The sequence below is a fragment of the Sander vitreus genome, chromosome 20 (assembly GCF_031162955.1).
Source record: "Sander vitreus isolate 19-12246 chromosome 20, sanVit1, whole genome shotgun sequence".
NCBI classification, from domain to species: Eukaryota; Metazoa; Chordata; class Actinopteri; order Perciformes; family Percidae; genus Sander; species Sander vitreus.
Window position 1 is genome coordinate 12490392 of NC_135874.1, and position 24914 is coordinate 12515305.

Below are 24914 nucleotides of genomic sequence, written 5' to 3' on the forward strand. Positions count from 1 at the left end.
GTCTCTCCCTTCCTCCCCCTCAGCTAATGATACACAATGGGTTTTTGTGCGTTAATGGGCCAGGCGTGCACACTGGGTCATTCCTACCAGTTCGCTTAGAAGTGTGAACACAAGTGATGTTTGTAAAACAAGTCCAATACATTGCAATGCATTTGTATGTGTTGCAATCATCATTTGGTTTATTATCTTAGCTGCATGCTGAATGTACTGTTCTTTAAGCTGCTGAGTGATGTAGTTTTTGCAACCCAAGCCCCTGCCTATGCTGTTGCTCTTGCCGGCTTTGCTTTTTCTTACATTGAACCAAACAGCGCTGGCATAATGATGCCCCAGTGTGTGATTTTAGATAGCATGCCGGCATGCCGGAAGCAAAAGAAGCAGGACTTGTAACACAACAGCATCGGTGTCTAGTGTGTGAGTCGATTCGGCTCTGTTACTACCTCCACTGCTGGCTTAATGGCGGAACAACTCTGCCCCCCCATTCCGTATTTGTACCTTTTTTAGAATGACAAGGGGCTTTTAAAAAATGTTTCCCCTTGATGCCGACCATTGCCCTAATTACTAGGGATTGAATTATGGGTCAGATCAATTATTAATATGCTATAGCTATCTTACACCTGGTTAAATGGCTCACACAAAGTAAATGGACTACCATTGAAAAGTGGCATTGACTTCTAATAACTTCAATCCCCGCTCTCTCTTCCTAAAACCTTTCACCTGGTTAGAGGCGTTTACTTTTCAGTAAACCAATTAGAATTGGCCACGACATTCATGATCCAGTCACAGCATGTCATCCTGCTTTTAAATGTTTTCTCTCCGTTGCTGTCAGCTGTCTTTTCAGGCAAACGCGCAACCCTCCTTCTTCTCCCCTTCCACCTCCGGTCTCGTCAACCAAGGCCCCCGGAGTCCCCTTCCGGCAGATAGCTCCTTCGGTCGGTCTTCGGGTTCCTTCTCCACCATCACCAGTGTCTAGACTCCATCGGGGGATTTGTCCTGTTTCTCTACCCCTTTTTAAATATTTTATAACGATGGAGTCTAATCGCCAAAGACTCCGCATATTTCATTATGCTTATGTACAATAAACTTTTGCATATCTGCAACAAAGTCTCTCCTGATTGAAATGTGTGCAGAGACATTCTTGCCATGTTTGACAGGTTACACAACTCATAATTGAGTTAAAAGAAGTTACTATAGAGTAGTTTGTTTAAAATAAATAAAAGCACAACCAGCTGGCACAATTAAGTTTTTCTTTACCTTATAGATGCTGCACCAGCACACTGTGGCCTTAACTTCAGCAATCTCAGCTCAGTGTCATTACATAGGAATGGTGCTCTTAAAAGACTGGCAATGTGTTGCTTTATGGTCGTCTTGGATAAGATTACAGCTGCTCCTGTTTGTCTGGTTTATATATTTTCTTGCGGGACGTGCCATGACACACTCACTGACAGTGATTTTAGAAATGGAGTGATTGGATTCAAATTGCTAAACGTTTTGGATTGGATGTACATTTGTGATCACCTGCGTTGTGTGGGTAAATCAAATAATGAATTTTATAACCTGGTGGTCATTTAGGAATGGTTAAAGGCAGCTGGAGTTGGACGGTGTGTAGACACAGCAGGGGAGACAGGTGTGGGTATGAGCAAGGTGCCAAGGAACCAGCTGCTGTTGACACCTTAAGGTGAAGAATAGTCTGCCAGGCAATGGACTTGTCTCTCTCTCTGTCCCTTCTAATCCTTCTCTCCCCTTCCCTGTTCCACCCTTCCTCTCCTCTCCCCTACTCTGCTTTCTTGGAGAGTATTTGTCTGACATGAGTTTAGGCTGTTTGTGATGGGAGCTGTACCTGCAACCTTATTTTTATTGAGCGTCTGACACTTTCAGCTAGCCAAATCTTGGTTCTATCTCTGCTTCTCCCTCATCACCATGATGTATAAAATCCTACTTTCTCTGTCTGCCCCCCAGTTGCACACATGCATACAGTTTGCTTTGCCTTCTCCCTCCTATCACTTCCTTTATGTCTTAACCATGTACATGCACCCCCTAATCTGTTTTCTAATATTGCATTTTATAGTTGTCATACAGTTTTCATAGGAGAAAATCGGTATTAGTTTTCCCAATGGAATGACAGTTTTTCCTGGCTTTCTTTTTAGCTATTGATATTAGCAGAGTCACTCTACTGCTCCCCTTTGTGTTTTCCTTTCTCATCTCCTGTTTCCCCAGATTTTTCTTCACCTGCTCTCTTCTTCCATTCGTTTTCTCTTTTGCAGCTTTCCTCTCTACTCGTATGGGAGGCAAAAAAATTCAGCCTTGGGGCTACATTGCCTCTTTCATGTGAGGACCAGTGGCGACATTAAAGGCCTGCTACGCATTCTGTCGGTTTGCATCAGCCTAGCACTCACTGTCTGCGCCTGGGACCCTATTCACTTTGAGGCAGATCAATGTGTAAAGGCTTAAGCATACTGGAAGCTTGGTTAATGACAGTTGAGTCAGTGACTCTTGGTCTTCTCCCCTCATGACACTCTGACCCAGTTGTTACAGCCCCTCCAACGTCTTTGTTTTTTAAATGCTCTAAATGGTACATTCAACATGACTTGGCAGACGAAACGGATCAACTGAATGATCTCCAGGAGCAGACAACCAGACCAAACACATAGCCAAAGAGCAGCTCCTCTGATGATCTGCAGAGAAAAGGGAGTAGATCAGAGGGAGCCTTTTCCTCCTCTTTTCATTGTCTGTCCTTTTTAAGACGAGCAATCTTAATATCTGGAAGTGAATCAGACACCAAGAGTTTTTCAGCATCTGTAAACAGTGCCTGGCCAGTTTGTCCTTCATAGACAATCAGTATGTAGCTGTTTAATCTACAACTTCCAAAACTTGCACCCAATCTATTCTTGTATAATCGGCCCAAAACAATGGAAGTTCTGACAGAGGACCATGCATATCCATCCAGATATTTAACACATTTTTGTATGTCTAAGATCCTTTCAGATCCTGGAAATATGGTATGTCAGGCTGTGAAGACAATGAAGAGACGGCACAAAGACACAACAGCTGTAGTGTGAGTCTGTGTTGTCACACCCAGGGACAGCGACTGAGTGGCTGTTGGACTGCTAGCTACAAGCCCCAGCGGGCCCTGTGCCTGGGGATAAGACAACAGCTGACACAAACACATATGTAGACTTTGTGATGTTACCCGTTTGTCTTTCTGTGTTCATTATTTCTACCCCTCCTAGGGTTTTTCTGCATGGAAACTTTAAGCAGAATATGATACGTTTTAGTGTCTTAGATTATTAAATCATAGCTCTGCTGCTACCTGGGAAAGTTATGCTATTGTCCCTTTTGAATAAAGCCAGTTTCAGTAGGTTGATGTGGTGTTTTGAGGCACCACCTTTGTCTAATTTTGATCCAGGTAAAACCCTCTTGCTACAGGTCAGTGTTCAGTTTAAATGTTGCTCTTTGGACAGATGATGAGACTGGATGTCTGAGGGTCTGTCACAGAAAACTGGAGTGAATAATTGCTTATGAAAGTACTCAAAGGCACTCTGTTTGCTTCAGTCTCGGTTTTGTGGCATCAATGTTTTCTTGTTGTAATCATGTAACCTCATTCCCTGATAATGAGAGAGGGAAAGGAATGTAGTTGTTCCTCGTTCTGTCGCTCCCCACCTACCAAAACTTATTATATAAAGAGATTTGTTGTTTGTTCAACTGTTTGTTGACATACTCAATACTGAACTTCTGGCAGGCTCCTGCTGCTCCCATCTGCTCCTCGGCAAAATCACTCGAGTCACCGTTGATGTAAGGATTTGTCAAAGGTTTATAGTTAAAATGCTGCCCCAGTCTTATCCTCTTTGTGTTTCCATTTGACAGTGTTTGACTGTGGTTATACAACAAGTAGATCCGACCAGGCAGTCTGATTTGGTCTAGACCTTTAGAACGTGCTCAAATCAGCATGACGGCACACCAGAGCCATTTCAGCAAACCAAGTAACACTTACAAGGAATTTGCCTTGGTGGTTGGTCCTTACATAAAATAACATATTAAACATTAATATGAAATTGACTGCAGAGGGAAAAACTGTTTTTGTGTCGTGAGGTTTTGGTCCTGATTGACCACAGCCTCCTGCCAGAGGGGAGAGGTTCAAACTGTTTGTGTCTGGGGTGAGAGGGGTACAGGTCCTGGAGAGACGGCAGATTGCAGCCAATTACCTTCTCAGGCAGAGAGTCTGCCCTTGTCCTTGGCAGTGGCAGCAGCGTACCAGGTGGTGATAGAGCAGGTGAGGATGGACTCAATGACGGCGGTATAGAGCGCCTCGGTTCTAGCGCGTGGAAAAGACCACCTGAATGTTACCATCTCCCATTTCGTTCCCTTCACCTTAACTATTTGGTGTTCTGTCATTTTTGCAAGCATGGGTAAATTATCCCTTTTGGATCAGAGGACAAAGATGGAGGTTAGATCACAGAGACAAAGATGGTGGGAAGTATGACAAATTATCTTCCCTCCAATTTTCCTCATTGGCTGTGAGCAGTGTGGGCTCCTTAGGTACATGGTTGGGGACAGGAAGCACAGTGCATGTTATCTTCTCCAGTCATATTGACAGTCAGAGCCTTTCCTTCCTCCCTCTTCCTGTCTTGTTTCCTCTTCTGACAGCTGGACCTTTCCTGCCATTGTTGCATGAAGGAGGGGGCAGCTGTGTGTAGGGGTGGACACAGTTGAGATGTGTTTTAATAGATGAGTAGTGCTCAGCCCTTTTTTATATCATCTCAATGTTGGTCAACAGTCTAAGCTCAGTTAATCTTCTTAACATTTCAGTCACCATTTCAGTCATCCTTTGAGGCATAGTCTTTCCTTATATCCTAACAAGAGCCAGTCTTTCTACTGACAGGAAACGGAAATCTTCTCGCGGCCCATCAGTGCAGAAATACCCCTTTTCATGGGCCAGAGGACAGGGTTCCTGGGCAACAGTCAACACAAAATGGGACCAAGGACTGCTCTTCCAATCCACAGACATACACCCATCAGCATGCATCCTGACTCTTCATCCTGTTATTCTTCCCATTCCTTATCTTGTATTATCACATCTTGTTGAGCTCACAGCATGCATCCTGTGCTTCATTTTACATAGCACCCCCTTCATTGTTGTGGGATGTGTCTGTGCAAGTGCGGATGCATCTTTGTAAAAGTATGCCTGGGGCCTCAGTGGATAAAACTGTTGTTTCTAAATGCCTTAGTGTGTGTACTTTGACCTAAACACTGAAAATAGAGTTAAATGGGTTAAAGCAGAGTGAGAGATTTCTCAGGTCTCACTTTTGTTTGTCTGCCTGATTTTACTGGCCGGTAAATTCTGTGAAATGAGTTCCTACGAGATGCAGAATAACCAACAATCTGCTTGGCTATTGGAGTGCATGCTTTTTTCATGCCATGAGTACTAATTAATTCACCAGTTTCGTGCTCCTGTCATGACTAAGCATCCCTTTTGGTATGCATGGAACCACACAGATACAGGTTTAACTCATGGAAGTGAAAGGTGGGATTCCTTGTGTATTGTAGCTTGGTTGAGGCAGGCCATTTCCTTTTTTCGATCAAGTATATCCTCTCAAATTTGTGAAACCATTTTCAGCTCATGAGGCTTCTCTCTTAAAGCCAGCCTGTTAAATGACTATTGCTGTGACTTCCAATTTAACGCTACATATCACTCCCCATTTAAATGGCAAAAGCAGCAGTAAAATAGCCTTTCTTTGCTTAGTATTTTAGAAGGGCCCTGAGTCGGCATTTGTGTGCATTAGATTGGCTCTTTCAGCTAAGCCAGGGTATTGGGCTACTTTAAAAGGTGAACTGAGGAGAGAAGAAGTATTAGCACAGAACTCTGCTGTGCTGGATATAAATATTTTCACAATCGTTGAATAATTAGCAATATTATAAAACTATCCTAAGAAGGAGCTTTTAGCTTTCTGTTAACTACCACACCAACACTCCCTGGTGCCTCCTGCAACGGAATTATGTCTGTGTGAAGGTAAGAAAACCGTTTCTGTAGCTTTCCACCTTGCTCACTTGCCTTGAGGTGCCTCCCCCAAATTTAAGTGTCTCTGAGTGTGCAATGCACTCACAAGTCTCACCCCTGGATCCAGTTGACAGTCTCCCCACGCAGAGACTAATGAACGTTGGCCCCTTGCGGCAACCATTAAGAGTAAGCCATTATGGTTCAGTATCGAGCCAGCCCTCCCTGCCAGTTTCCCCCTTACTCTATGGTAGACCCCACTAAGTGCACAAAACTGGCACTCCTATGGCTCATTGAGCTGCCAGTGTGTTCCCCACCAGCACACAGCCCCATAAAGCAGTTGCACATCATCAAATGTGATGATCGCTTGTTCTAATTTTAGTCTGAGGTTTTAATAGCTCTGCAGATACTGTCTGAACCGCACATTTTACTGTTAAGCTTGGATGGGTTAGCATGGTGATGTGAGTAAAGAGGATAAGATGGCTTTTTGCAACAACTTTTTTAGGAATCATGTAAATTGTTTACACTAGTAGTTTAGCCAAATGTGACTGACTGACTATGAAAATACTTATTTTTTGTAAAATAGATCATTTATATTTCTAGTGCAGTGGACTGCTTAAATCATGATTTTATAATCGCGACATCATCTAATAAAAACACCAAAGGCATACGTTAAAGAGAACAGCTGTGTTGTGACTTTGACTGTATTTACTTGTAAATTGATCACACAGAGATGAAAGTTAGAAGAATGTCTTTCTTAGAGCAGAGCAGAGCCAGACCCTGAAATGGCAGCCTCTGAAAAATGAAAATTGTCAAGAGTCAAAACTCTGCAACAGCTTAAATCATGTCACTAACGTTAACCACCTACTTACTTATTTACTTACTTACTCTTCTTCGTCCCCTATGTGACATAAGGCTGCAAAGAGATCTCTCCATGTTTCGTCCTTGGCAACAAGCTGCACCTCCTTCTGTGACGTCTTGTCTTTAGACACACCAGCTAACAGGGTGGTAAATAGCAAGAACAGCAGTGCTGTTGCCAACTTGGCCTTTGTTTGTGGTGTGACTGATTGACCTTTAGCCTCAAATCTTTTCAGATGAATATTAATAAAAAGGTTGATTGATCATCTAATAATTTTTATGATGTTTTATTTATGTTAAAGGTCACTCTGAATGGTTTTAACTAATTAAAATGTAGAAAAGCAAAGATTTTAAAATCGGGACGGTCCACGTTAATTTTGGGACGGCTTAGATTGTTTTTCGGGAGGAAAGAGCCCTGGTAACAGCTTTAGTAATCGTCATTCTCTGTCATTTCATTTTTCAGACACATACTAACAGTTCTAGAAGCTGCCAGTTTTGGGACCACGGCAAGATTTTTTCTTGTGGTCTTGCCATTTTACGACATTCTGTAACACTGTATTTTTAGGCCACTTGACAGTGTTTTAATGACTTTGCTTCACTGATGATCATGATCTCAAAAATTGGCAATACTCCTCAAGTCTCAGTTAACTTGGCCTACTTTTGAGCTGTGTTTTTCAACACAATTATTACATCTGTTTATCTATTACTGCTGGTGCTGGAGTTAAGTCACTCTAGTCAAACGGTATTTGTTTTGCAAGCACTATTTGCTGTTGTGCAAAGGTAAATACATTCCACCAAATTTAAGACATCCCAACTTTTTCAAATATAATTTCCAACACAGGTTAATGTTTTTGGGGGGAATTGAAAATACAATACCCCTAAGCTCTGCCTTTCCTTTGGTCCCTCTCTCCTTCTCCGTCTGTTTGCTTTGTTTAATCACCAAACTAACGTGCTATGACACGCTCCTATAGCACACAGTCACCCTTGCTGCCAGCAGCCACAGAAAGCCACATTGTACTTGGCACTTCTTCCCCTTCTTGCATGCAGTCACAGTGACAGCCCCAGAAAACATTGCCTTTGCCACCAGTTATGATTAATGGCTTGGCTGATTGCTGTTCTTGGCCATCACCACACCTACACAGTCTGCTTTTAGCATACATATTCTCAGTGGTTCAGCCAGAATAGAGGAGGAGGTAAACTGTGTGCACAACTTCTCAATGTTTCTGATGTAATTAGGAACGTAAGAATGTGTTCAACTCAGGATTTGATAGACCAGTGACTTCAGTTTTTCGGTCAATATTTTGAGTAAAAGTCAAAGTATTTGTGATGGGGAAACAAAAAACAAGTGTGTTTAGGTGTAGCTCTAAGATGGATGGATGGATAGATATATAATTTTTTTTTTTTTTTTACATTAAGTTACATATTTTCTTTATTTTATGTCAAAACATCATACATGTGTTGCATGATGGTAATAATTATTCAGATGTGAGTAGGGATGTCACGAGAACCGGTACTTCGGTACCAAGTCGGTCCAAAATTCTGAAAACGTGACCGTGCTTGTTTTTCTACAGTACCGTAGGTACCGAGGGAAGCAATTCTTCCGGACCTGACGGGGGCAGTATTCACTTAAAAGTGTTCTAGTCTGCCACTAAATGCTGGAGAAGAAGAAGAATGCCCTCCAGCACAGAAAAACAGAGCGGCTCATCTTTGCGTACGACACGTTGCTCACTGATGGCTTGACCCGACCGCAGTCAGCCTCCGGCTTTACTGTACATTTACAGCTCCTGCTTTCACGACTTCACCTGGAGCGCTTGTTTAAGCGGAACCGATTCACGTCAGTGTGTTTAACTTTAATCAGCCCGCTTTTATGTGAAAAACAACAACGGCAGAGAGAAACATACTAAACATGCTTGCTGTCTGGGTGTTCCAAGTGAACTCGTGGAAGACCTTACTGTACACTGGCTGTTTGGTGATGCCAGGCTTCAAAGTAGCCAGCTGTGGGTCCAGATGACTGACGTTTGCTTCAGATGTAAATTACACTCTCCTTGTCCCTTCCACTCAAACCCCTCCACACCAAAACGGTAACAGAAAGTTTAGGAGAGAAAAAAACTGACACTGAAAAAAGAGTGACATGACACTGTCCCACCCCCCCAAGTCTTATTCTTAAATAATAAATAATAATTCTAAAATATTATACATTAATATAATTATACATGGTATAATTGGAGGTTTATTGTTTTGGTTTTTTACCATGGTATTGAATTGGGTTTCAAGAATCATGAAAATACCTTTTAAGGAAAAAAAAAAAAAAAAAAGATTATTTTTTTTGGGCTTTTCTGCCTTTAATTTTTGACAGGACAACTAGGTGAGAAAGGGGAGAGAGAGAGAGGGGGGAGACATGCAGGAAATCGTCACAGGTTGGATTCGAAACCTGGACCTCTGCATCAAGACATAAACCTCTCAGTACTTGTGCGCCTGCTCTACCACTGATCCAACCTGGCCACATCTTTTTTTTTTTTTTTAACACCATGGTATCATCTTTGGTATTGAGTATCGTGTACTTTTGGTGGTATCGGTACCGACTACTACATTTTCTGTATCGTGATATCCCTAGATGTGAGTTAACTGTATTCTGTCTTAAAAGGTAGTATAGGTAATATTCCCATTAACGTTTGCAAGGATAGTAAAGCAAGGTATAGGAGAGATGGAGCACTATTTCCTGCTTGTTTCCTGCTGTATTTGTTCAGCAGATTTTTCTCTAAGGCAGTTTCCCTCCTCCTCCTGTTCGGAGTGTTATTTCTGTGGGTTCACTGTCTCAGGAGAGCCTTGCCTGCAAACACACAAAAGCTCATTAGCTCATATGAATGTGGGTGTTTTAATGTTACATTGGGGGTTTGTTTTTATATGTATTATACAGTATGTACTTAAGTTTGTGTCATGGCACACACATTCCTGTGCATTGTTGGTAGCTTAAGCTTATCTGTCATCTGTATGGCTGGGTATTGTTCAAAAAGTTCGATACCAATACTGACTTGGATACCGATTTCTGAACAATACTTTTTTTGATACCAATTTTATAAAATCCGTTTTACCAAAAATAAATTACACATCGCGTTATTTTTATTTTTCAGCTCCTACTTTCCCCTGCATGCGTCTACGACGTGCAACGTTTGACAGCCAATCGCCAGCATTATTAGAGCTTGGTAGAAGCATGATGCATGCTTATTGGCTCACTGACTCTGAGATTTGCTCCTTAGGTATTGAAATGTGGTATTGAATGACGAGGCATTTTTCGATTTTCGATACTAAGGAGGCAATTCAGTAGGTGCCTAAAAAGTTTTGAATTCGGTACCCAGCCCTAGCAATCAGAGAGTGGAACGTGCTGCTTACAAGGAGGTAGTTGACTGGCATATAAACTTGCCTGTGTACATTCGCAAACCTATCATGTATATACTTTTTGCACTGTAGTGTATAAGAGATTGTGTTACTGCATGAGCATTGCTTAGGAGAATCCCTGACACAACTAGAGAGTCTAGAGTAATTTAGACCCCTTAGGCTGTGGGGACCAGCGCTTATATCCACATTATGTCAGTTAAGGAACTGTGTGGATGAGTCACTATTAAGCAAATGGATGTATTTCTTATTATTATTATTATTATTATTATTATTATTATTATTATTATTATACTATAAATAGATTAATACTATTTCAAGTTTTTCACAGTAGCCACATGCCATATGTACATTGAAAAAGTTGTTGATTACTGCAATTACATATTTCTTTTGAAAGTGATCCTTTGTTAGTTTAACTCCTATGTAAGAGATGGGCGACAAAATCCTCGCCAAAGATTTGGCCAAAGCAAATACGATGCCTCTGCAGTCTTTAGTTATTCGAATCAAGTGTTTATCTTCCAAAGTGAATTTGTTACCTCTATCAGTTTTGCTCCAGAAATTCGTTAATTATGAAAATATTTCGATGTAAATGAACATTATCATGGGGTGCTCAAGTACTTTGTGTTTTTTGCAACTGAGTATAGTCACCAAGCCACAGACATAAACACTCCTATGCCATTCATTATTGCCTCTCAATCTGTGAAAAGAGGCTGCTTGGATGCCATGGGGAGAATGACTTGCACCCAAGTGTGTTTTAGACTACTGCAAGTAATAGACACACGTGGGTAATGCTGTCGCAAATACTCCTGCTTGTCCAGTATTGCTGTATTTACTGGGAAACCTATTCACTAGCCACATAATTCCTTGATTCAGGGTCTTAAAAACCGAAACAAGTCGCATACCAAACGGAGCATCCTGTACTGAATATTTTGCGATTAATGTGTACTGCCACACTCCTACTATCCATTACATTAACTTTACAATCTGGTAAATTGTAAACAAAGGCAAGTGAAGTACTAACCCTCTGGGTACCGGATGTTGTCATTAAAGTTCATTAACGCAAATTTTACCTAATGCAAACTCTTATGATATTTCAAACCAAAACCTGGTGTTTTCCTTGTAAGAACTGAAATAACTGCTGTTCTTAACTATGCTGATAGTACTGCATACTCATTAACAGCACAGGAATAGTTGGAACATCAAAGGATTTTGCAGTGTAGGCATACTGTTAAATCAAAGATTAGGAAGTAAAAATAAGACCGAAGCATAAGGAAACTTTTTTCCCCCACATAAAAGGGAGGGGGGGAGAGAGGAGGCAGCTGTGAGTAGACGATAAGACCCAGAAATGCATACGTTTTCATGGCTCAGTCACCCCCACCAATGCACACTATATTTCTGCTCCCTGCTTTAAAAGAAACCTCCGTCTTTCATATGCTTGGCCTGCCAAACCCCTAAACTGTTGAAGTGGAGTGTCGTCTTGGATAAAGTCGTCTGTGCCGTGAATAAAGGGCAGGAATGCATTAAACGCCCAAATCCTTTCGTTTGCAACGGGTACCCAGGCTTTGTGATTGCTAAAGTGCGCAGCTTTAAAGTGAAAAGGCTTGTTCCTCGCCTGAGTCTTGTTTCAGTGTCAGCATCGGCACATTTAGGTGTATCTCTGATTGCTGTAGTTTTTTTTGACATGCCCACTTCAGTTCTTATGTCTATATTTACCTCCGCTTCCTAGCCATTTCTTTTCTTTCTTCCCCTGTTTAAATCTTGATTTGAGAATGTACGCATGTGCAAGTAGGAAAAGATGGAATTATTACGAACGCTATTTTTTTTTTTTTTTTTTAGTCCCCTTAAACAGGTAGGACTCATTCAGTCTTTCTGCAGAGTTGAACATTTGATCATTTTGGCTTTAAGATGAATTGGTGTTAGACTCAATCTGTTTCAGGTGCAAGATATTATCAGCCTAATACCAGGCATCACAAGGCATCAAAAGCTGCTTTTCTCAGGCAAAGCTGATCACTCGGCCATTAAATTTTTTGTGCGGACACACACACACACACACACACACACACACACACGGACAGATGTGCTCTGCATGGTCAGATGATGTTTTGCTGTGAGCTACAGGGATAGGACAAAGCAGTTATGGAGCAGGTCTATTTTTGGGCTCTTAATGGACTTGTTCCCATTCTCTAGTGGAGCAGCTCTAGCTGAATGATCTTCACCGGTCGTAAACCTGATTACTTTTAAGCTTCATTACATGATGTCAACACATTTCCTTTTGCTTATCAGTAAATTATTTTTTCTTATATTAAGAATTTAGCTACGTTTACTCTATCAGCGTATTGATTTAATCAGAACATTATTCTACAGACTATTAATTGCTTGAGACCTACAGTCATTAATGATGGGTTTATATTTTAGGACTATCTTTCAGTATTTACTTGGTCATAATTGACCCATTATCATTGCACCAATATTCAGGCATCTTCTTAAGTTTGAAAAAAAAAAAAAAAAAATGAAGGTCCACTTACTTGCTTTTTTTGAGAGCTTTCAACAGTATCTCAGTCAATCAGTCTTCTTACCAGATGGCTTTTGGCCAGTTGTCGTGAAGATAGCTCAGCTGTCATGTATAAAACTTTTGTCATGTGGTAACAGGTGGTCGTGTACAGGGGGGTAGGCCTATAGTGTGTGTGTATAGATAGATAGATCTATCTCCTTACTTTTGGGTACTCCTTTCTCCCCTTTGCCAAAATCACCAATAAGATAAGGAGAAATCCTCTCTTTACTTGAGCTTACAAGGGTCAGATAGATCTGAAGCCACAGCCTGTGACGTTTTCTTTTTTTCTTCTTTTTTTTAGATCAACTATTTATTTATTTTTCATTTTTTATGCCAACATACAGAACAGAAACAGAAATATAAACTGAACAAGAACCCTCCTGTGACGTTTTCTGAAGAAATTGAGAGAAACTAAAAAAAACATTACATTGAGGCTGAGTGTGGGTGTGTGAGGGTGTGTGTGGGTGTGGACAGTCAGACAGAAAGTGCTGTTTATGTGTGTGGTTTGCTGAGTCAGGTTGTGTATGACACACTGGCACTGAGCCAGGAGACCGCTGATGGGAAGTAAGAGGGGATCTGTTACTGTCCCTTAGATAGCTTTTAAACACATACATTTTGTCATCTAATGCCAAAGTTCAAGAAAAAAATCTCATTTTTGATAACCTACCCTTCTCTTACTCTTGCTGAATGTCTTCTTCTTTTTTCTGTTCCAAGATGATGATCCTCAGTCTCCCTCAGTTGTGTCTTTCTTACAAAAGCCTTTTTTGCCTGGATGGACAGCTAGACAAATGATTTTGTCGGTCGTGCAAGGCTGGGGGTAATTTTTAGGTGAGCGCAGCGCTTCAGAAAAGACTTGCCACATTGAAATTAGAGGTTGTCAAATGCCGCATGTCTCCATTGATGGCCCAGCACGGCCCCATATGTTAATGTGGCATTTCAACAAGAGGAAATAGAATTGGAAGGAGGAGGGGTGCTGCTGAGGGTTGTTGGGTAGCATTGTCGCACGTGCAATCTTCTTTTATTTTCTCTTGATATCTGAAGGATGGCTGTTCTTGGATGCATTGGAGTTTGCAAATAGCATACATTATATTTGCTTTTGCTGTGAGCTATGTGCAGAGAACTGATTTTCTAACCTACTGAACGTTAGCTCCTCTTTACTCGCCATTGATGGCTCCTACACACATGCTTAGCCCACAAGTGGTCTGTCTGTTAAATGGCTCCTCTGTGTTTACTAATAGCTTGAAGAGACGGACACAGAAAGTAAGGTACTAAGATTTATTATAATGGGGAACATTTCATTTTTATAGACTGCCTTTTAGTAGTTATCTTTTTTAGAAATACTAACCATGAGTAATCAGGGTGTGGATAGATTTGCATATCCAAGGAGTTAACGGAGATACAACTTTCGACCTTGGTTAAAATACTGTCTCTTTAACCACTAGGCCATCATATTTATGTTTTATGGACTCAAGGTTTCTTTTGGACACAATAATTTGTAGTTTACTGTCCTGTTTATTATTATCCCATTACTCCCTATATTATGCTGTCCCGATCTCCTCCCTGAAAGATGTGTCACTGCCAAGCCCCTCCGCTCATACACAAAGCCCGGTTGAAGCCTGAAGCTGCTGGTGTCGGTAAGGACTGATGTCTTCTGGGCTAGATACCATGAGGATGAATTCATCTTTAGGTACTACTGGGAGTATCTGTGTAGACCACAGAGTGCTGAGGTCATGTTATTTGGGAAGGAGCCGCTTTGGGCCAAGTCTCCTGGCTTGTTTGTACGGTTCCGATGTGTCCCTGAGGTGTCTACACAGCTGCAGGCCAGATGTTTGTGTGTATGCTTGTCAGTGTCCGTGAGCCCATCAATCACACATTTGTCCGTCTGTCATCGACGGTATCCAGAGAAAACACTTTCGCAGCTCAACAGGAAATCCCAGCAAACTGATTCCATGGCAAAATCCATTATTTTCTCGTCTTATTTTTACCTCTTTTTAATTTGTATAAGTGTACAATTATTCTAACTTAAAACAAAGACAAGAACTATGCTAAAGCCTAAATATGCAAGTTTAACCCACCTTCCAATTTTGCTTCAGTGTAAAGTTAAGGCTTAGAGGTCAGCTTTACTGAGGGCATCTATAGTTGAGTGTCAGGTTCCCCAGCTAGAGTTTAATATAGAGCTCCCAACTGCTCCGTGAGAGATGGAAATAGTGCCTAACGCCCGGCCCCGCTCCACCTCTACCTTAACAAATGTCATTCCTCAAGGCCTTACCAGCCCTACCAGTTTGGTGCAGCTGTTTAACAAAATAAACTTGTCGATGCCTCTTTTTGGATCACATTTCTCCTACCCTTTACGGCTGATTAACTTTTTGTTTGTATAGATGGCAAACGTGGAAAGTTAGAAAGAGCGACCAGTGTGTCCCCTATTAACGGGTGTTACAACTGCAAGCGTCAATCCTCATCCAACTGTGACATACAGACACAGCACTGGCAGGATGAATGAATGAATTCCTTTTTTCAACCTGCATAGCACAGCACTTGTATGCTGTGTGAATTTGTGTGCGCTACGGAGGCAATCGAAGTGGGGTGCGTGTGAATAAGAGGTGATCATGTATGTGTGTGAGAAAGCTGGAATGCAACTCTGTGAGTGAGAGAAAGGCCCATTAGTTTTATCTGACAGAGGGATCAGATCTGAAGGCATATACCTGAGCGACTCTCTGCTTCTCTTCTCTGCACCTGCCCAGTCACTCGCACAGGCTGCTCTATTAGAACAGCCACAGGGGAGTACCAGGCAGAAAGGAAATATGATGGCCTTAACCCCTAAATAATGCAGCGCTTAACTTTTGTCTCTGGCATATAGAATAAGTTGCACACAAACGCACATTTATAGTTTTCCGTCGAAGCAGAAAAATTGCTATATCCTGCAGGTATGAAGCATTCATGCTCAGCTGTCATGTTTTACACTTGCAGCCTATGATTATTTTTTGTGAAGTACTCCAAAAACATACTTGTTTGTCTATGAAAGACAACCAATACTCAAGGCAATTCACAAATTTCAGTTTTTCCTTTTGTTTTTACAACAGAGATTTATATGCAAGCCTTTGCCCAGAGGTCAAAATCAATGTGACAGTGATATATCAAATACAAAATGTTTGATTGTACTATTTTTGTTCAGTTGCTTACCACAGCGTACATGTTTGTGTGTTTCAGAGATCAACAGAGTGCGTAAAGACATGTACAGCGACACAGTGAATGGCCTCGTGGACAGACACCCTCTGGAGCTGCCTGAGCCTCTCGGACCCATCGTCCACCTGCAGGAAAAACTGTTTGTGCCTGTCAAAGAGTACCCTGATGTAAGTAGCTGGTTTACACACTTCACACTAGTGCAGCTGTATCACAGTGCAAAAAATATTTGTATGTCTGCCTTTTTTTTATTTATTTATTTTAATTTTTTACAAATCAATTAAGAGGGACATAACATTGATCATATAGTATGTCTAAAGGTTTTTCCTTCTTCAATTTGAGTGTTGTAAGGAAGCAAGATGTATTATATCAACTGCTAAATCAGCAGCTGTAATAAATTTAAAAAATCTTATATCTGTGTGGACACACAAACACGCACACACGTACGTAGTCATCCCTGGAATAACAGCTTTCTTTCTTTCTTGCTCACTCCTTAGTGCTTTCCTTATGCAATCCACTCTTAGTTCTCTCTTCGGTCTTCTCCCTTATTAATTTTTTTTTAATTTCACTTTCATTTGACTGTTTGGTTAGTTGAACAGCAGTTGTTGGGCTCATAGCATGCATACCAATGGACTGCTGTTAAAGCTATATACGGTGGAAGGTCTCAGGAAAACATTGCATGCTGGGGTGTTTATTGGCCGACTCAGTGGTAGATTAGTGCCGAGAAGGAGGGGATTGAGATAAATATTCAGTTGAAGGAGATGAAAATCTTTTGGACTTACCACTCGCATTGGTTAGAGCTGTTGCATAGATGGTGTTTCTGGGATGGAAAGACGTACACATTTACATGCACACACAGCTGGGAACGGATAGTACACTGTGGAGCTCTCATGCTGGTTGTAGTGATGCTGGTAGCTGAAGAGAACGAGTCAATAAAAGCTTTGTCTGAAGAATGACAGATGTGTTTGTGTGTATGTTTCTACTATATGTAGAGCTATGTAGGGTGTGTGTGCAAGGTTTAGACCACGGCCAGTCAGTCACCTTCCTGTCATGGTAATCTTCGGCACCCACATGAATGGTTGTGCCACGTCTTGAGGAGCAACGTTTCTCTTGGTAATCCCAGCAGCTTCCAGTGAGGAAATGAATGAATGGAGGGAGGTGACGAAGGATAAGAGACACTGCAGAGCAGGGCTCAGCCACGCGTGGATTGCATTTTCCCCCTGACAGAATTGATAAAGGGCATCAGGGACTGGCTTGGATTTGTGGGTGTGTGGGGGTGTGTGGGTGTGGGTGGGTGTGGCAGGCAATGGGTGCCACCTGTGGCTGTAAAGACACTCATGGAATGACTCTCACACACTCTGACTGACTTGACACACAAACTAGTAAAAGTGTGGCATCCTCGGATGACCCCTGTGTTTCCTTTGCACGGTTTGCTATGCTGCGCTTCACAGAACAGGGTTGTAACTCCGTATTGTGTTTATGAGCTGCCAGGAAAGCTACTACATTAATTAGGCTTCCCCCTGGTGGCCGAGATGACTCACTGATGACCTTAGTAGACACTAATTTATACACACACAAACATGCGCACAAGGATGTCCAAGTAAAGGCAAATACACATTCATGGTGATGCAAAATGGCACATCACTCTATTTTGGTACACACATGCACACCCCTTTCACCAAGTGTGGTCATTAAGTCTGCAGGAAAAGAGGATAATGCCAGAAAGCTTTGTTATGTATGAATATGATGAACCGGGGGAAATCAGCAGCAGGTCTAAATAGATTTTTCGATTCCTACCTCTCCTGTTTGGAACACTGTTCATGTGCAAACACTGTTACATTACATCTACAATTACTAAGCAGATTTTAGAATTGTTATTGACCTTTTTCAAATCAGTATTTTCAATAAGTATTTGATTTCTACCAGTGTAACTTGTAATAGATGCAGGCAATCCTTTTGCCTACTCTTTTTTTGTTTTCAATGCTGCTGTTACTGCCCTTTGCAGTTTTAAGCTATTGGGGTAGGCAGAGAGGAAATGGAATTTGGGATATCATCATTTGAACAACAGACAATGGCAGATAACGTGTTAATGTGTGTTCAACTGACTTCCACCTAAAGCTGGGCTTGTCTTGGTACACTGTAGTTTGAGAAACAAAAACAAACCTCGACCGAGCTACAGTATCTCTATATCCAGTTAGTGTTTTCACTGATGATAAAGACTGGAATTATTTAGTGGTGGTGTAAGAAGATGATATATGATGATCAGTGTAAGAAAGTAAGAGGAAAGAACTGATGAAGGAAGAAAAAATGTCACTTCCTCTCCCCATCTGCCCACTGCTAAAAGGGGAGGAAACTGTAATGATGATTATTAGACTGGGGAATAGTTTCCCCCCTCTCTCATTTCCGTCTGATTTCCCCCATCGAAAAGGAATATGTGTGTTTGTGTCTTGTTCACACAATTCTAGGTTATTTCAAGAAAGCAGGGAATGATGGTCCAAGCTAGGGATGGGCTATATGGCCTAAAATCCATATTGCGATATACATTGCAGCCTCTTGGGATAACGATATCGCGATATATAAATTATAATAGAACCATTTCAGACCAGGTTACATAGACCCTAAGGAAAACCAAACTGCTAAATGTATTTGTATTAAAGAGAACGAAACGTAGTATGTAGTTTTGAGAACATTTATTGTTCAAAACTGTAATTATACAACCATGTTGCAGATAAATAAAATTCAAGTACAGTAATTGCAGAGACTTTGACAAAGAAAAAGCTTAAAGTATTGGGTATCTTCTCTTTAGTGCAAACCATTCCGCCGTACGGGTTGAGCCTCTGCTCAACCCGTACGGCGGGGGCCGTAAAATTCCCGGTACATTTTTTGGTCCTACTCCGCCGCTGCACATGCGCACACACACACACGGCCGTATGTTCAGCGGGAAAGTACGACGTCTGCAAACACCGGCTGCCAAGATTCCAATCATTCATTATATAGTGAATTATCAGGCTGGTGAAAGGCTCCATGGTACGGCTCGACCACAGGTCTGTTGTAGCGGCTTAAATCCAAACCAAGTCCAAATAATGGATGTTGCACCGGTCTTTTTCACGAGCTCCTTGTTTCTCTTTCAGCCATGTTTACTCAAAATGACGATGACGCGTTGCGGGTAGATTGCGTCATCAACATGAATTATTGAGATATATATATATAAATTAAAATCTCTATCGTAGGCCAATTTTGTATCATTTATATTGCATATCGTCTCTATCGCCCATCCCTAATCCAAGCCTCTGTTTTGTGTTCTTGGGAACAACTCGCCCTCCATGGAAAATTAGTCATCGGTCATACTATTTCCCCTTCTTTCCCTTCTTTCCATACTTACCTTTTCATTTTGGGACACCCGCCATCCACTTGCCTGTCTCTCAGTTTCCATTTTCATTTAAAAACACAACTCCCACTTACCTTTAACCGCCATATCCTTATGATGAGGTCCCACTTGCTGGATGTGGCTTTCTCTCTCACCTACGTGTCCCCTGGTCTGGTTTCACCAGTAGATAATTAGATTTTCCTGGTGCCTGGGTGCAGTGCAGAATGTCAATTCTACCAAAATAACTTGCCTTGCCAGCACGCCTCTACTCTAATTCCCTTAAGTGTGTTCTCCTTGTGGCCTGTGTTAACTTGCCTGTGTGCCCCACATGTGTCTGTAAATGTGTTTGTGTGTCTCCTATAATTATGTCTGCCTGTGTATCTACCCACTCCCTCGCCGTTCTTCAAAGTCAGCCATTTCCTGATGTCGTCAGTGGTGCAGAGCGCTGTGAAGCGTCACCGTGGTGACTGCATCTTGACTGACAGCTGAGTCGCAGGCTATCAGATAACTTCAACCTTCAATTAAATGCTATCTGTGGCTCTGCTTTTTTCCTGAGCACACGCTCGTTCACACACACACACACACACACACACACACACACACACACACACACTGATAGGCAGCTCACTGACAGCTCAGCATGTCATTTCTGTTGACCTTCAGGCATCTGGATGGATGTGTGACATGTCTTTTAGTGTGTCTCTGTCTCTACTGCCCTGTGTATTTGTATATGCCAACTGTTAAATGCCCAGGTGGGTTGTGGGCAGGTCACTAGGTAGTAAGTAGGGCTGGGTGATATGGAGAAAATCAAATATCACGATATTTTTGACCAAATACCACGATATCGATACTGCAACGATATTGTAGTGTTGACTGTTGGTGCTTTCGCAAAATATTTACACAATGAGATTTTTGATAAATAATCATCAGTAACGTGGATATAATGACTAAGTGGGTAAAGGCAAATAATAGAACAGCTAGAACAGTCTGGTAAGTTCAGAAAATGACATCACTTTACTGTAATGCAGCCTTTAAAACCAGGGACAAATAACACTTATGCAATATTACGATATCCAAAATCTAGGACGATATCTAGTCTCATATCACGATATCGATATAATATCGAGATATTGCCCAGCTCTAGTAGTAAGAAATGCTTAGGAGTGAAAATACACACGTGTCCACAGATGCCAACTTTGCTGTGCTGACTCTATGAAACGGGACCCTGAGTTCGACATAAGCTCTTGAGCAACTGCTAAACAGGACTGTCTGAACTCCTCTCGCTAGCTTTAAGAGGCCTGAGAAAAGAGAATGATCACTTATAGAGAGAGGTCTGTAAAAACAGCTGTGCAATACAGCTCTGCTGCTGGTGTTTATGTGGTATTAGTGTTTGTCTGGTGTTTGGGGGGGTTGTCATGGTACTTTAGGTTGTAATGGAATCCTTTACTTTTCAGGCCACTTTCTACTTCGCTACATTTCAGAGGGAAATATTGTGCTTTTTACTCCACTACATTAATCTGACAGCTTTAGTTACTTTACAAATTGAGATTTTTGCACACAAAACGCATGTAGTTTATAAATGTTTTATTATAAATGAGACTTCCCAATGAAATAAGTACAGCTGAAATGATGAGCTGATTAAACACTTTGACAGAACTTGACAGTATTTTTCTGCATTCTTCTGAGTTCTTTTACTTTTAATACTTTAAGTAAATTTTCCTGGTGACACTTACATGCTTTAACTTTAACATTTTTAATGCAGGACTTTTACTTGTAACAGAGTATTTTTACAGTGTGGTATTAGTACTTTTACTTAAGTAAATAATCTAAATATTTCTTCCACCACCGACTGCAAATGACTTGTCGGCTTAAAAAAAGCAGACAAGGAATGGTTGATCAATAAAGGCTCTATGCACTCAGTTGTCAGAGACGGGAGATTGGTTTCTTTTGTTGTTTATCCGTGCATTGAAGCTAGAAGGTTCAAGAAAGGCACTCATCAACTTTGCCTTGGCTCATACTTTTAAAGGGGAACTATGCAGTTGTGTGTGTGTGTGTGGGTTACGCTTAATTTACCCTAACTGAACAGCTTCGGAGTCCTTGGAATGGTGGTCGTCTCGCTTCCCCCTAGCGCCTGTGAGCGGAAAAACCACCCTTGCAACTTTTGCCCAGCGATAATCAATTAATAAATTAATTTGGTCAAATATTAAATCAGAATTCACTAACACTCGCAGTACAAAATCATTAATTGCCTTAAATAATTGTGTGTGTGTAATTTTATAGGAGAGTGATGTAGGTCTGTGAAAATGTGTGTGAGAGACATTTTTCATGTTTTGGAGAAAGGGGAAAGATTTGCTTCACTTCGACTGCAATGCACAAAGATATTAGAATATCAAAAAAAGGGACCATGGTGATTTGGGCAGACAGGCTGTTCTGGACAGTTCTGTTTCACTGCAGTAAAATGGCCTGGACCAAACCAGCCATTTCCCTGCACAGGGAAAGTCATTAAGCTTGTTCCCATGAGGGTGTCATCACTTATCATGCCAGCTCCTGATATCCTTCTGACCCCCTTAAGTCATTACCAGTCCTGGAAATGTACCACCCCACACCTCACTGATAGAGGAGCAGAGTGAAGGATTTTGATAGCTATAGCTAGCCCTGCATCATGATGATGATGATGACGGACGGACAAACGATCTTCTAGTTAGCTATTTGATGAGGAGGGTAATTACAATAATAACTAGAACTGCAAGCAGTTATGACGGGGTCCAAGCCTCCTCGGCGCGAGTCACCCCGACGACCCGGGGAGCATGCAAAAGTGGAACCCAAAGCGTAACGGTAGGTAGGCAAACGTCAGTAAATATCAAGAGCTGCGAGCTGCAAGGTCTGTGGTACATTGCCATTGCAAATATCCCATTAACATTGATTGAGTAGAAGGGCCAAAACTCGTCTATGTTGACTATAGCGCCCCCGATCTTCACCAAATTTGGTCATCACAAGTTTCATGTTGATAGCATGGAGCTGGAGCAAGCACTGGAGCTGTGAACCGCGTTGCTTTGCAATCGTGGTTCTCAGGCCCCTTCGGGCTTGGACCCTTAATTAAAACAGAGAGGACTCGATTTGTTGTAGTGAGTTAACATGATGAAGGGCAACAGTGTAAGTTGTTAGATGTGTATTTATAACTGCACTAATGCCAGTGATTGCTTGCATATTACCAACTTGTGCTTATACTGTAAGTGGAAGGCGTTAAGTGCTTCCTGGTCTGTTTGTCACAGCAGTCGTTAAGCTGAGGGGCAGAAAGAGTTGAAAATGGAGAATGAAGAACAAAAGAAGCATGTCAACCACACAGGAATCGAAGGCTGCACCAGGGCCGTAGTGTCGGCCCATACAGTGTCTGTGTGCACAGGATTTTTGCTACCAATTCCTATATCGATGTTTTTGAGTTTTAAAAGGATTACATAATGATATCCATTACAATATTCCTTTATAACATAAATACTCTCCTGTTAGGTTAATAAATAGTTGTGATAAAGACATGCATAAAAGTAGGATATTTTACGGTTGGACAATTAGCCGGTAACCAGTCCCAGCTGAATAATAGTGGTAACTGTCAGGTTGAAAAGGCCTTCTTGTATACCTGTATGGATCTGTTTGGCTGTTAATAGTCAGTTGGTTGCCAGTAAGATAATGTAGGAGCCAAAGATGATGAAGCAGGAGTGAAATAGCTAATGACTGATCAGCTGATTAACTAAGGCAATTCTCTAATAAAAGTTGTGGGTATTGGCTAGACATGTCCAATCTAAATTATATACTGTTTCCCTCTCCCTGGATGGGATTGTTGCAGATAAGGTAGAACAGCATGGCTGGCATTACTCCACAGCTTCCTCGGCTCTGTCAAAGAGCAGTCTTCTATTGACTTGTGATTTAACGTTTTTAAGTTTTTTTCTTTTCTTTTTTTACTTGTGATTTTCTTTTATACAAATTTAATTAGCATTGTTGGAAGCCTGACTCAAGATTTTCAGTGACGACTGCTTATGTAATTGTTGTGCATTAATAATAATAAACACTTGAAACTTAACTAACAGTCAAACCAACACTGAGGAAATGACTGAATTCATTATAGCTAGCTAGTTTCTGCAGCTTCCTTATCTAAAAATTCACAAACTTTGCTCTGTGCTTCCTTCACTCGTGTCATCCAAACTTCCAGCTGACATCAATCTTTACACATTCCATCTCTCCGTCTTCCCTCCTCTGTATTTCCACTATGCCTGCAACCTCAAAATAAACCCAAAAGGAATTATCAAAGGAGCCATGGATTAGGTGCTAAATGCTAGATGTGCCGAATAGAGCGCTTTGAAGTCTATAGGGCTTTGAGGCGAAAATGTCACCATTGGAATCTGTCTAATTTTGACTCCTTCATCGCCCCAGCCTGACCTCATCTGTCCCTCCTGTAGATAAAGCATGAAAACTGCTGTAGGTTATGCACCGGTCTGCTCCTTCCCGCTCCCTTCCCTCCTGTCCGTTTACTGTGTGGAAAAAGTATGTCGAGCTGCTCCGTCTGTGTATGTAGACGTATGGGTTGTCGGGATTAGGCCTCAAAGCGAAGTTTAATAGGATGGATTAACTGAATGATGGGGCATTTCCACCCAAAAATGAATGATGTTAAAAATAAAACATTGATGTGTGCTATGAGAGACCCATTCACATGGGACGATGACAGATATGCAGAAGAAGAGAGGCAAAATCCTGTGTACAAAGACAAAGAGAAAAAGGAAGCCTGCTCAGTTTCCACAAGCTGAATGGATATAGAAAAGAGGTTTATTAGTGAAGTCCTCTGTGAAGCCTCCAAATACTGTACAGTAACTTGAAGTGAAAGATGGAAGGTATCTTATGTATGAGGAAAATGGGAATTTTGCTGTAGTAAATGGTTAGCCATTACATTGGTATGAGCTGTTGTAAAATACTTAATTAATAATTAATACTAACATTATGGGAGGGTTAGAATCAAGTGAGTAAAGGAAGAGCAGAGAGATGTAACCACAGATTCCACCTTGCTTTGATACATTGCACTGAATGAACTGTTCCTCATTTCAATAAGCCCAGTGAGTCCGGCTAATAAGTGATTGGTATTCTCCTCTCGGCCTGGCCCAGCTCTTCGATAAGCTCTGCGCGCACACAGCCAGATCCCTCAACATGATCTCATTTCCTGTCTCCCCACCACCACAAACAAACACCGTCAAAGGCTCAATTGTTCTGCTTCCCTGAGCATTGTTGGTGAAACTGCTGTTGTTTCTCAGTTGTTCACATAAAAGCAGACCACAATGCACACAAACCAATGCGACAATCGGCTCTGGGTGCCGAGGGTGTCTACATACATTGTGGATTCACACACACTTGTGCTCATAAACACACAGTGGCATAGACATAGATAGGCTCACTACATAACCCGTCTGTGGAGTAGCGATAACTGGGGCTAAACAAAGGCCCTTTAATGTCAGTGTAAGCCCTTGTCCTGAAGGGGGCTTTGTGTGTAAGTGCATGTGCGTTTGTCTTTCTGTTTGCACACACAAGTTTCTATA

The 24914-nt window shown here is 41.5% G+C and overlaps 1 protein-coding gene across 4 annotated transcripts in view; it reads left to right on the forward strand.

Annotated features, from left to right (window-relative positions):
- qkia (QKI, KH domain containing, RNA binding a) overlaps positions 1–24914 on the forward strand; it is a 76600-nt gene that overhangs the window by 9849 nt on the left and 41837 nt on the right. For all 4 annotated transcript variants that reach the window (XM_078278121.1, XM_078278124.1, XM_078278123.1 and 1 more), the window contains exon 2: positions 15999–16141. In XM_078278121.1, coding sequence (XP_078134247.1) covers positions 15999–16141 — 143 coding nt within the window. The remainder of the gene's footprint in view (positions 1–15998; positions 16142–24914) is intronic.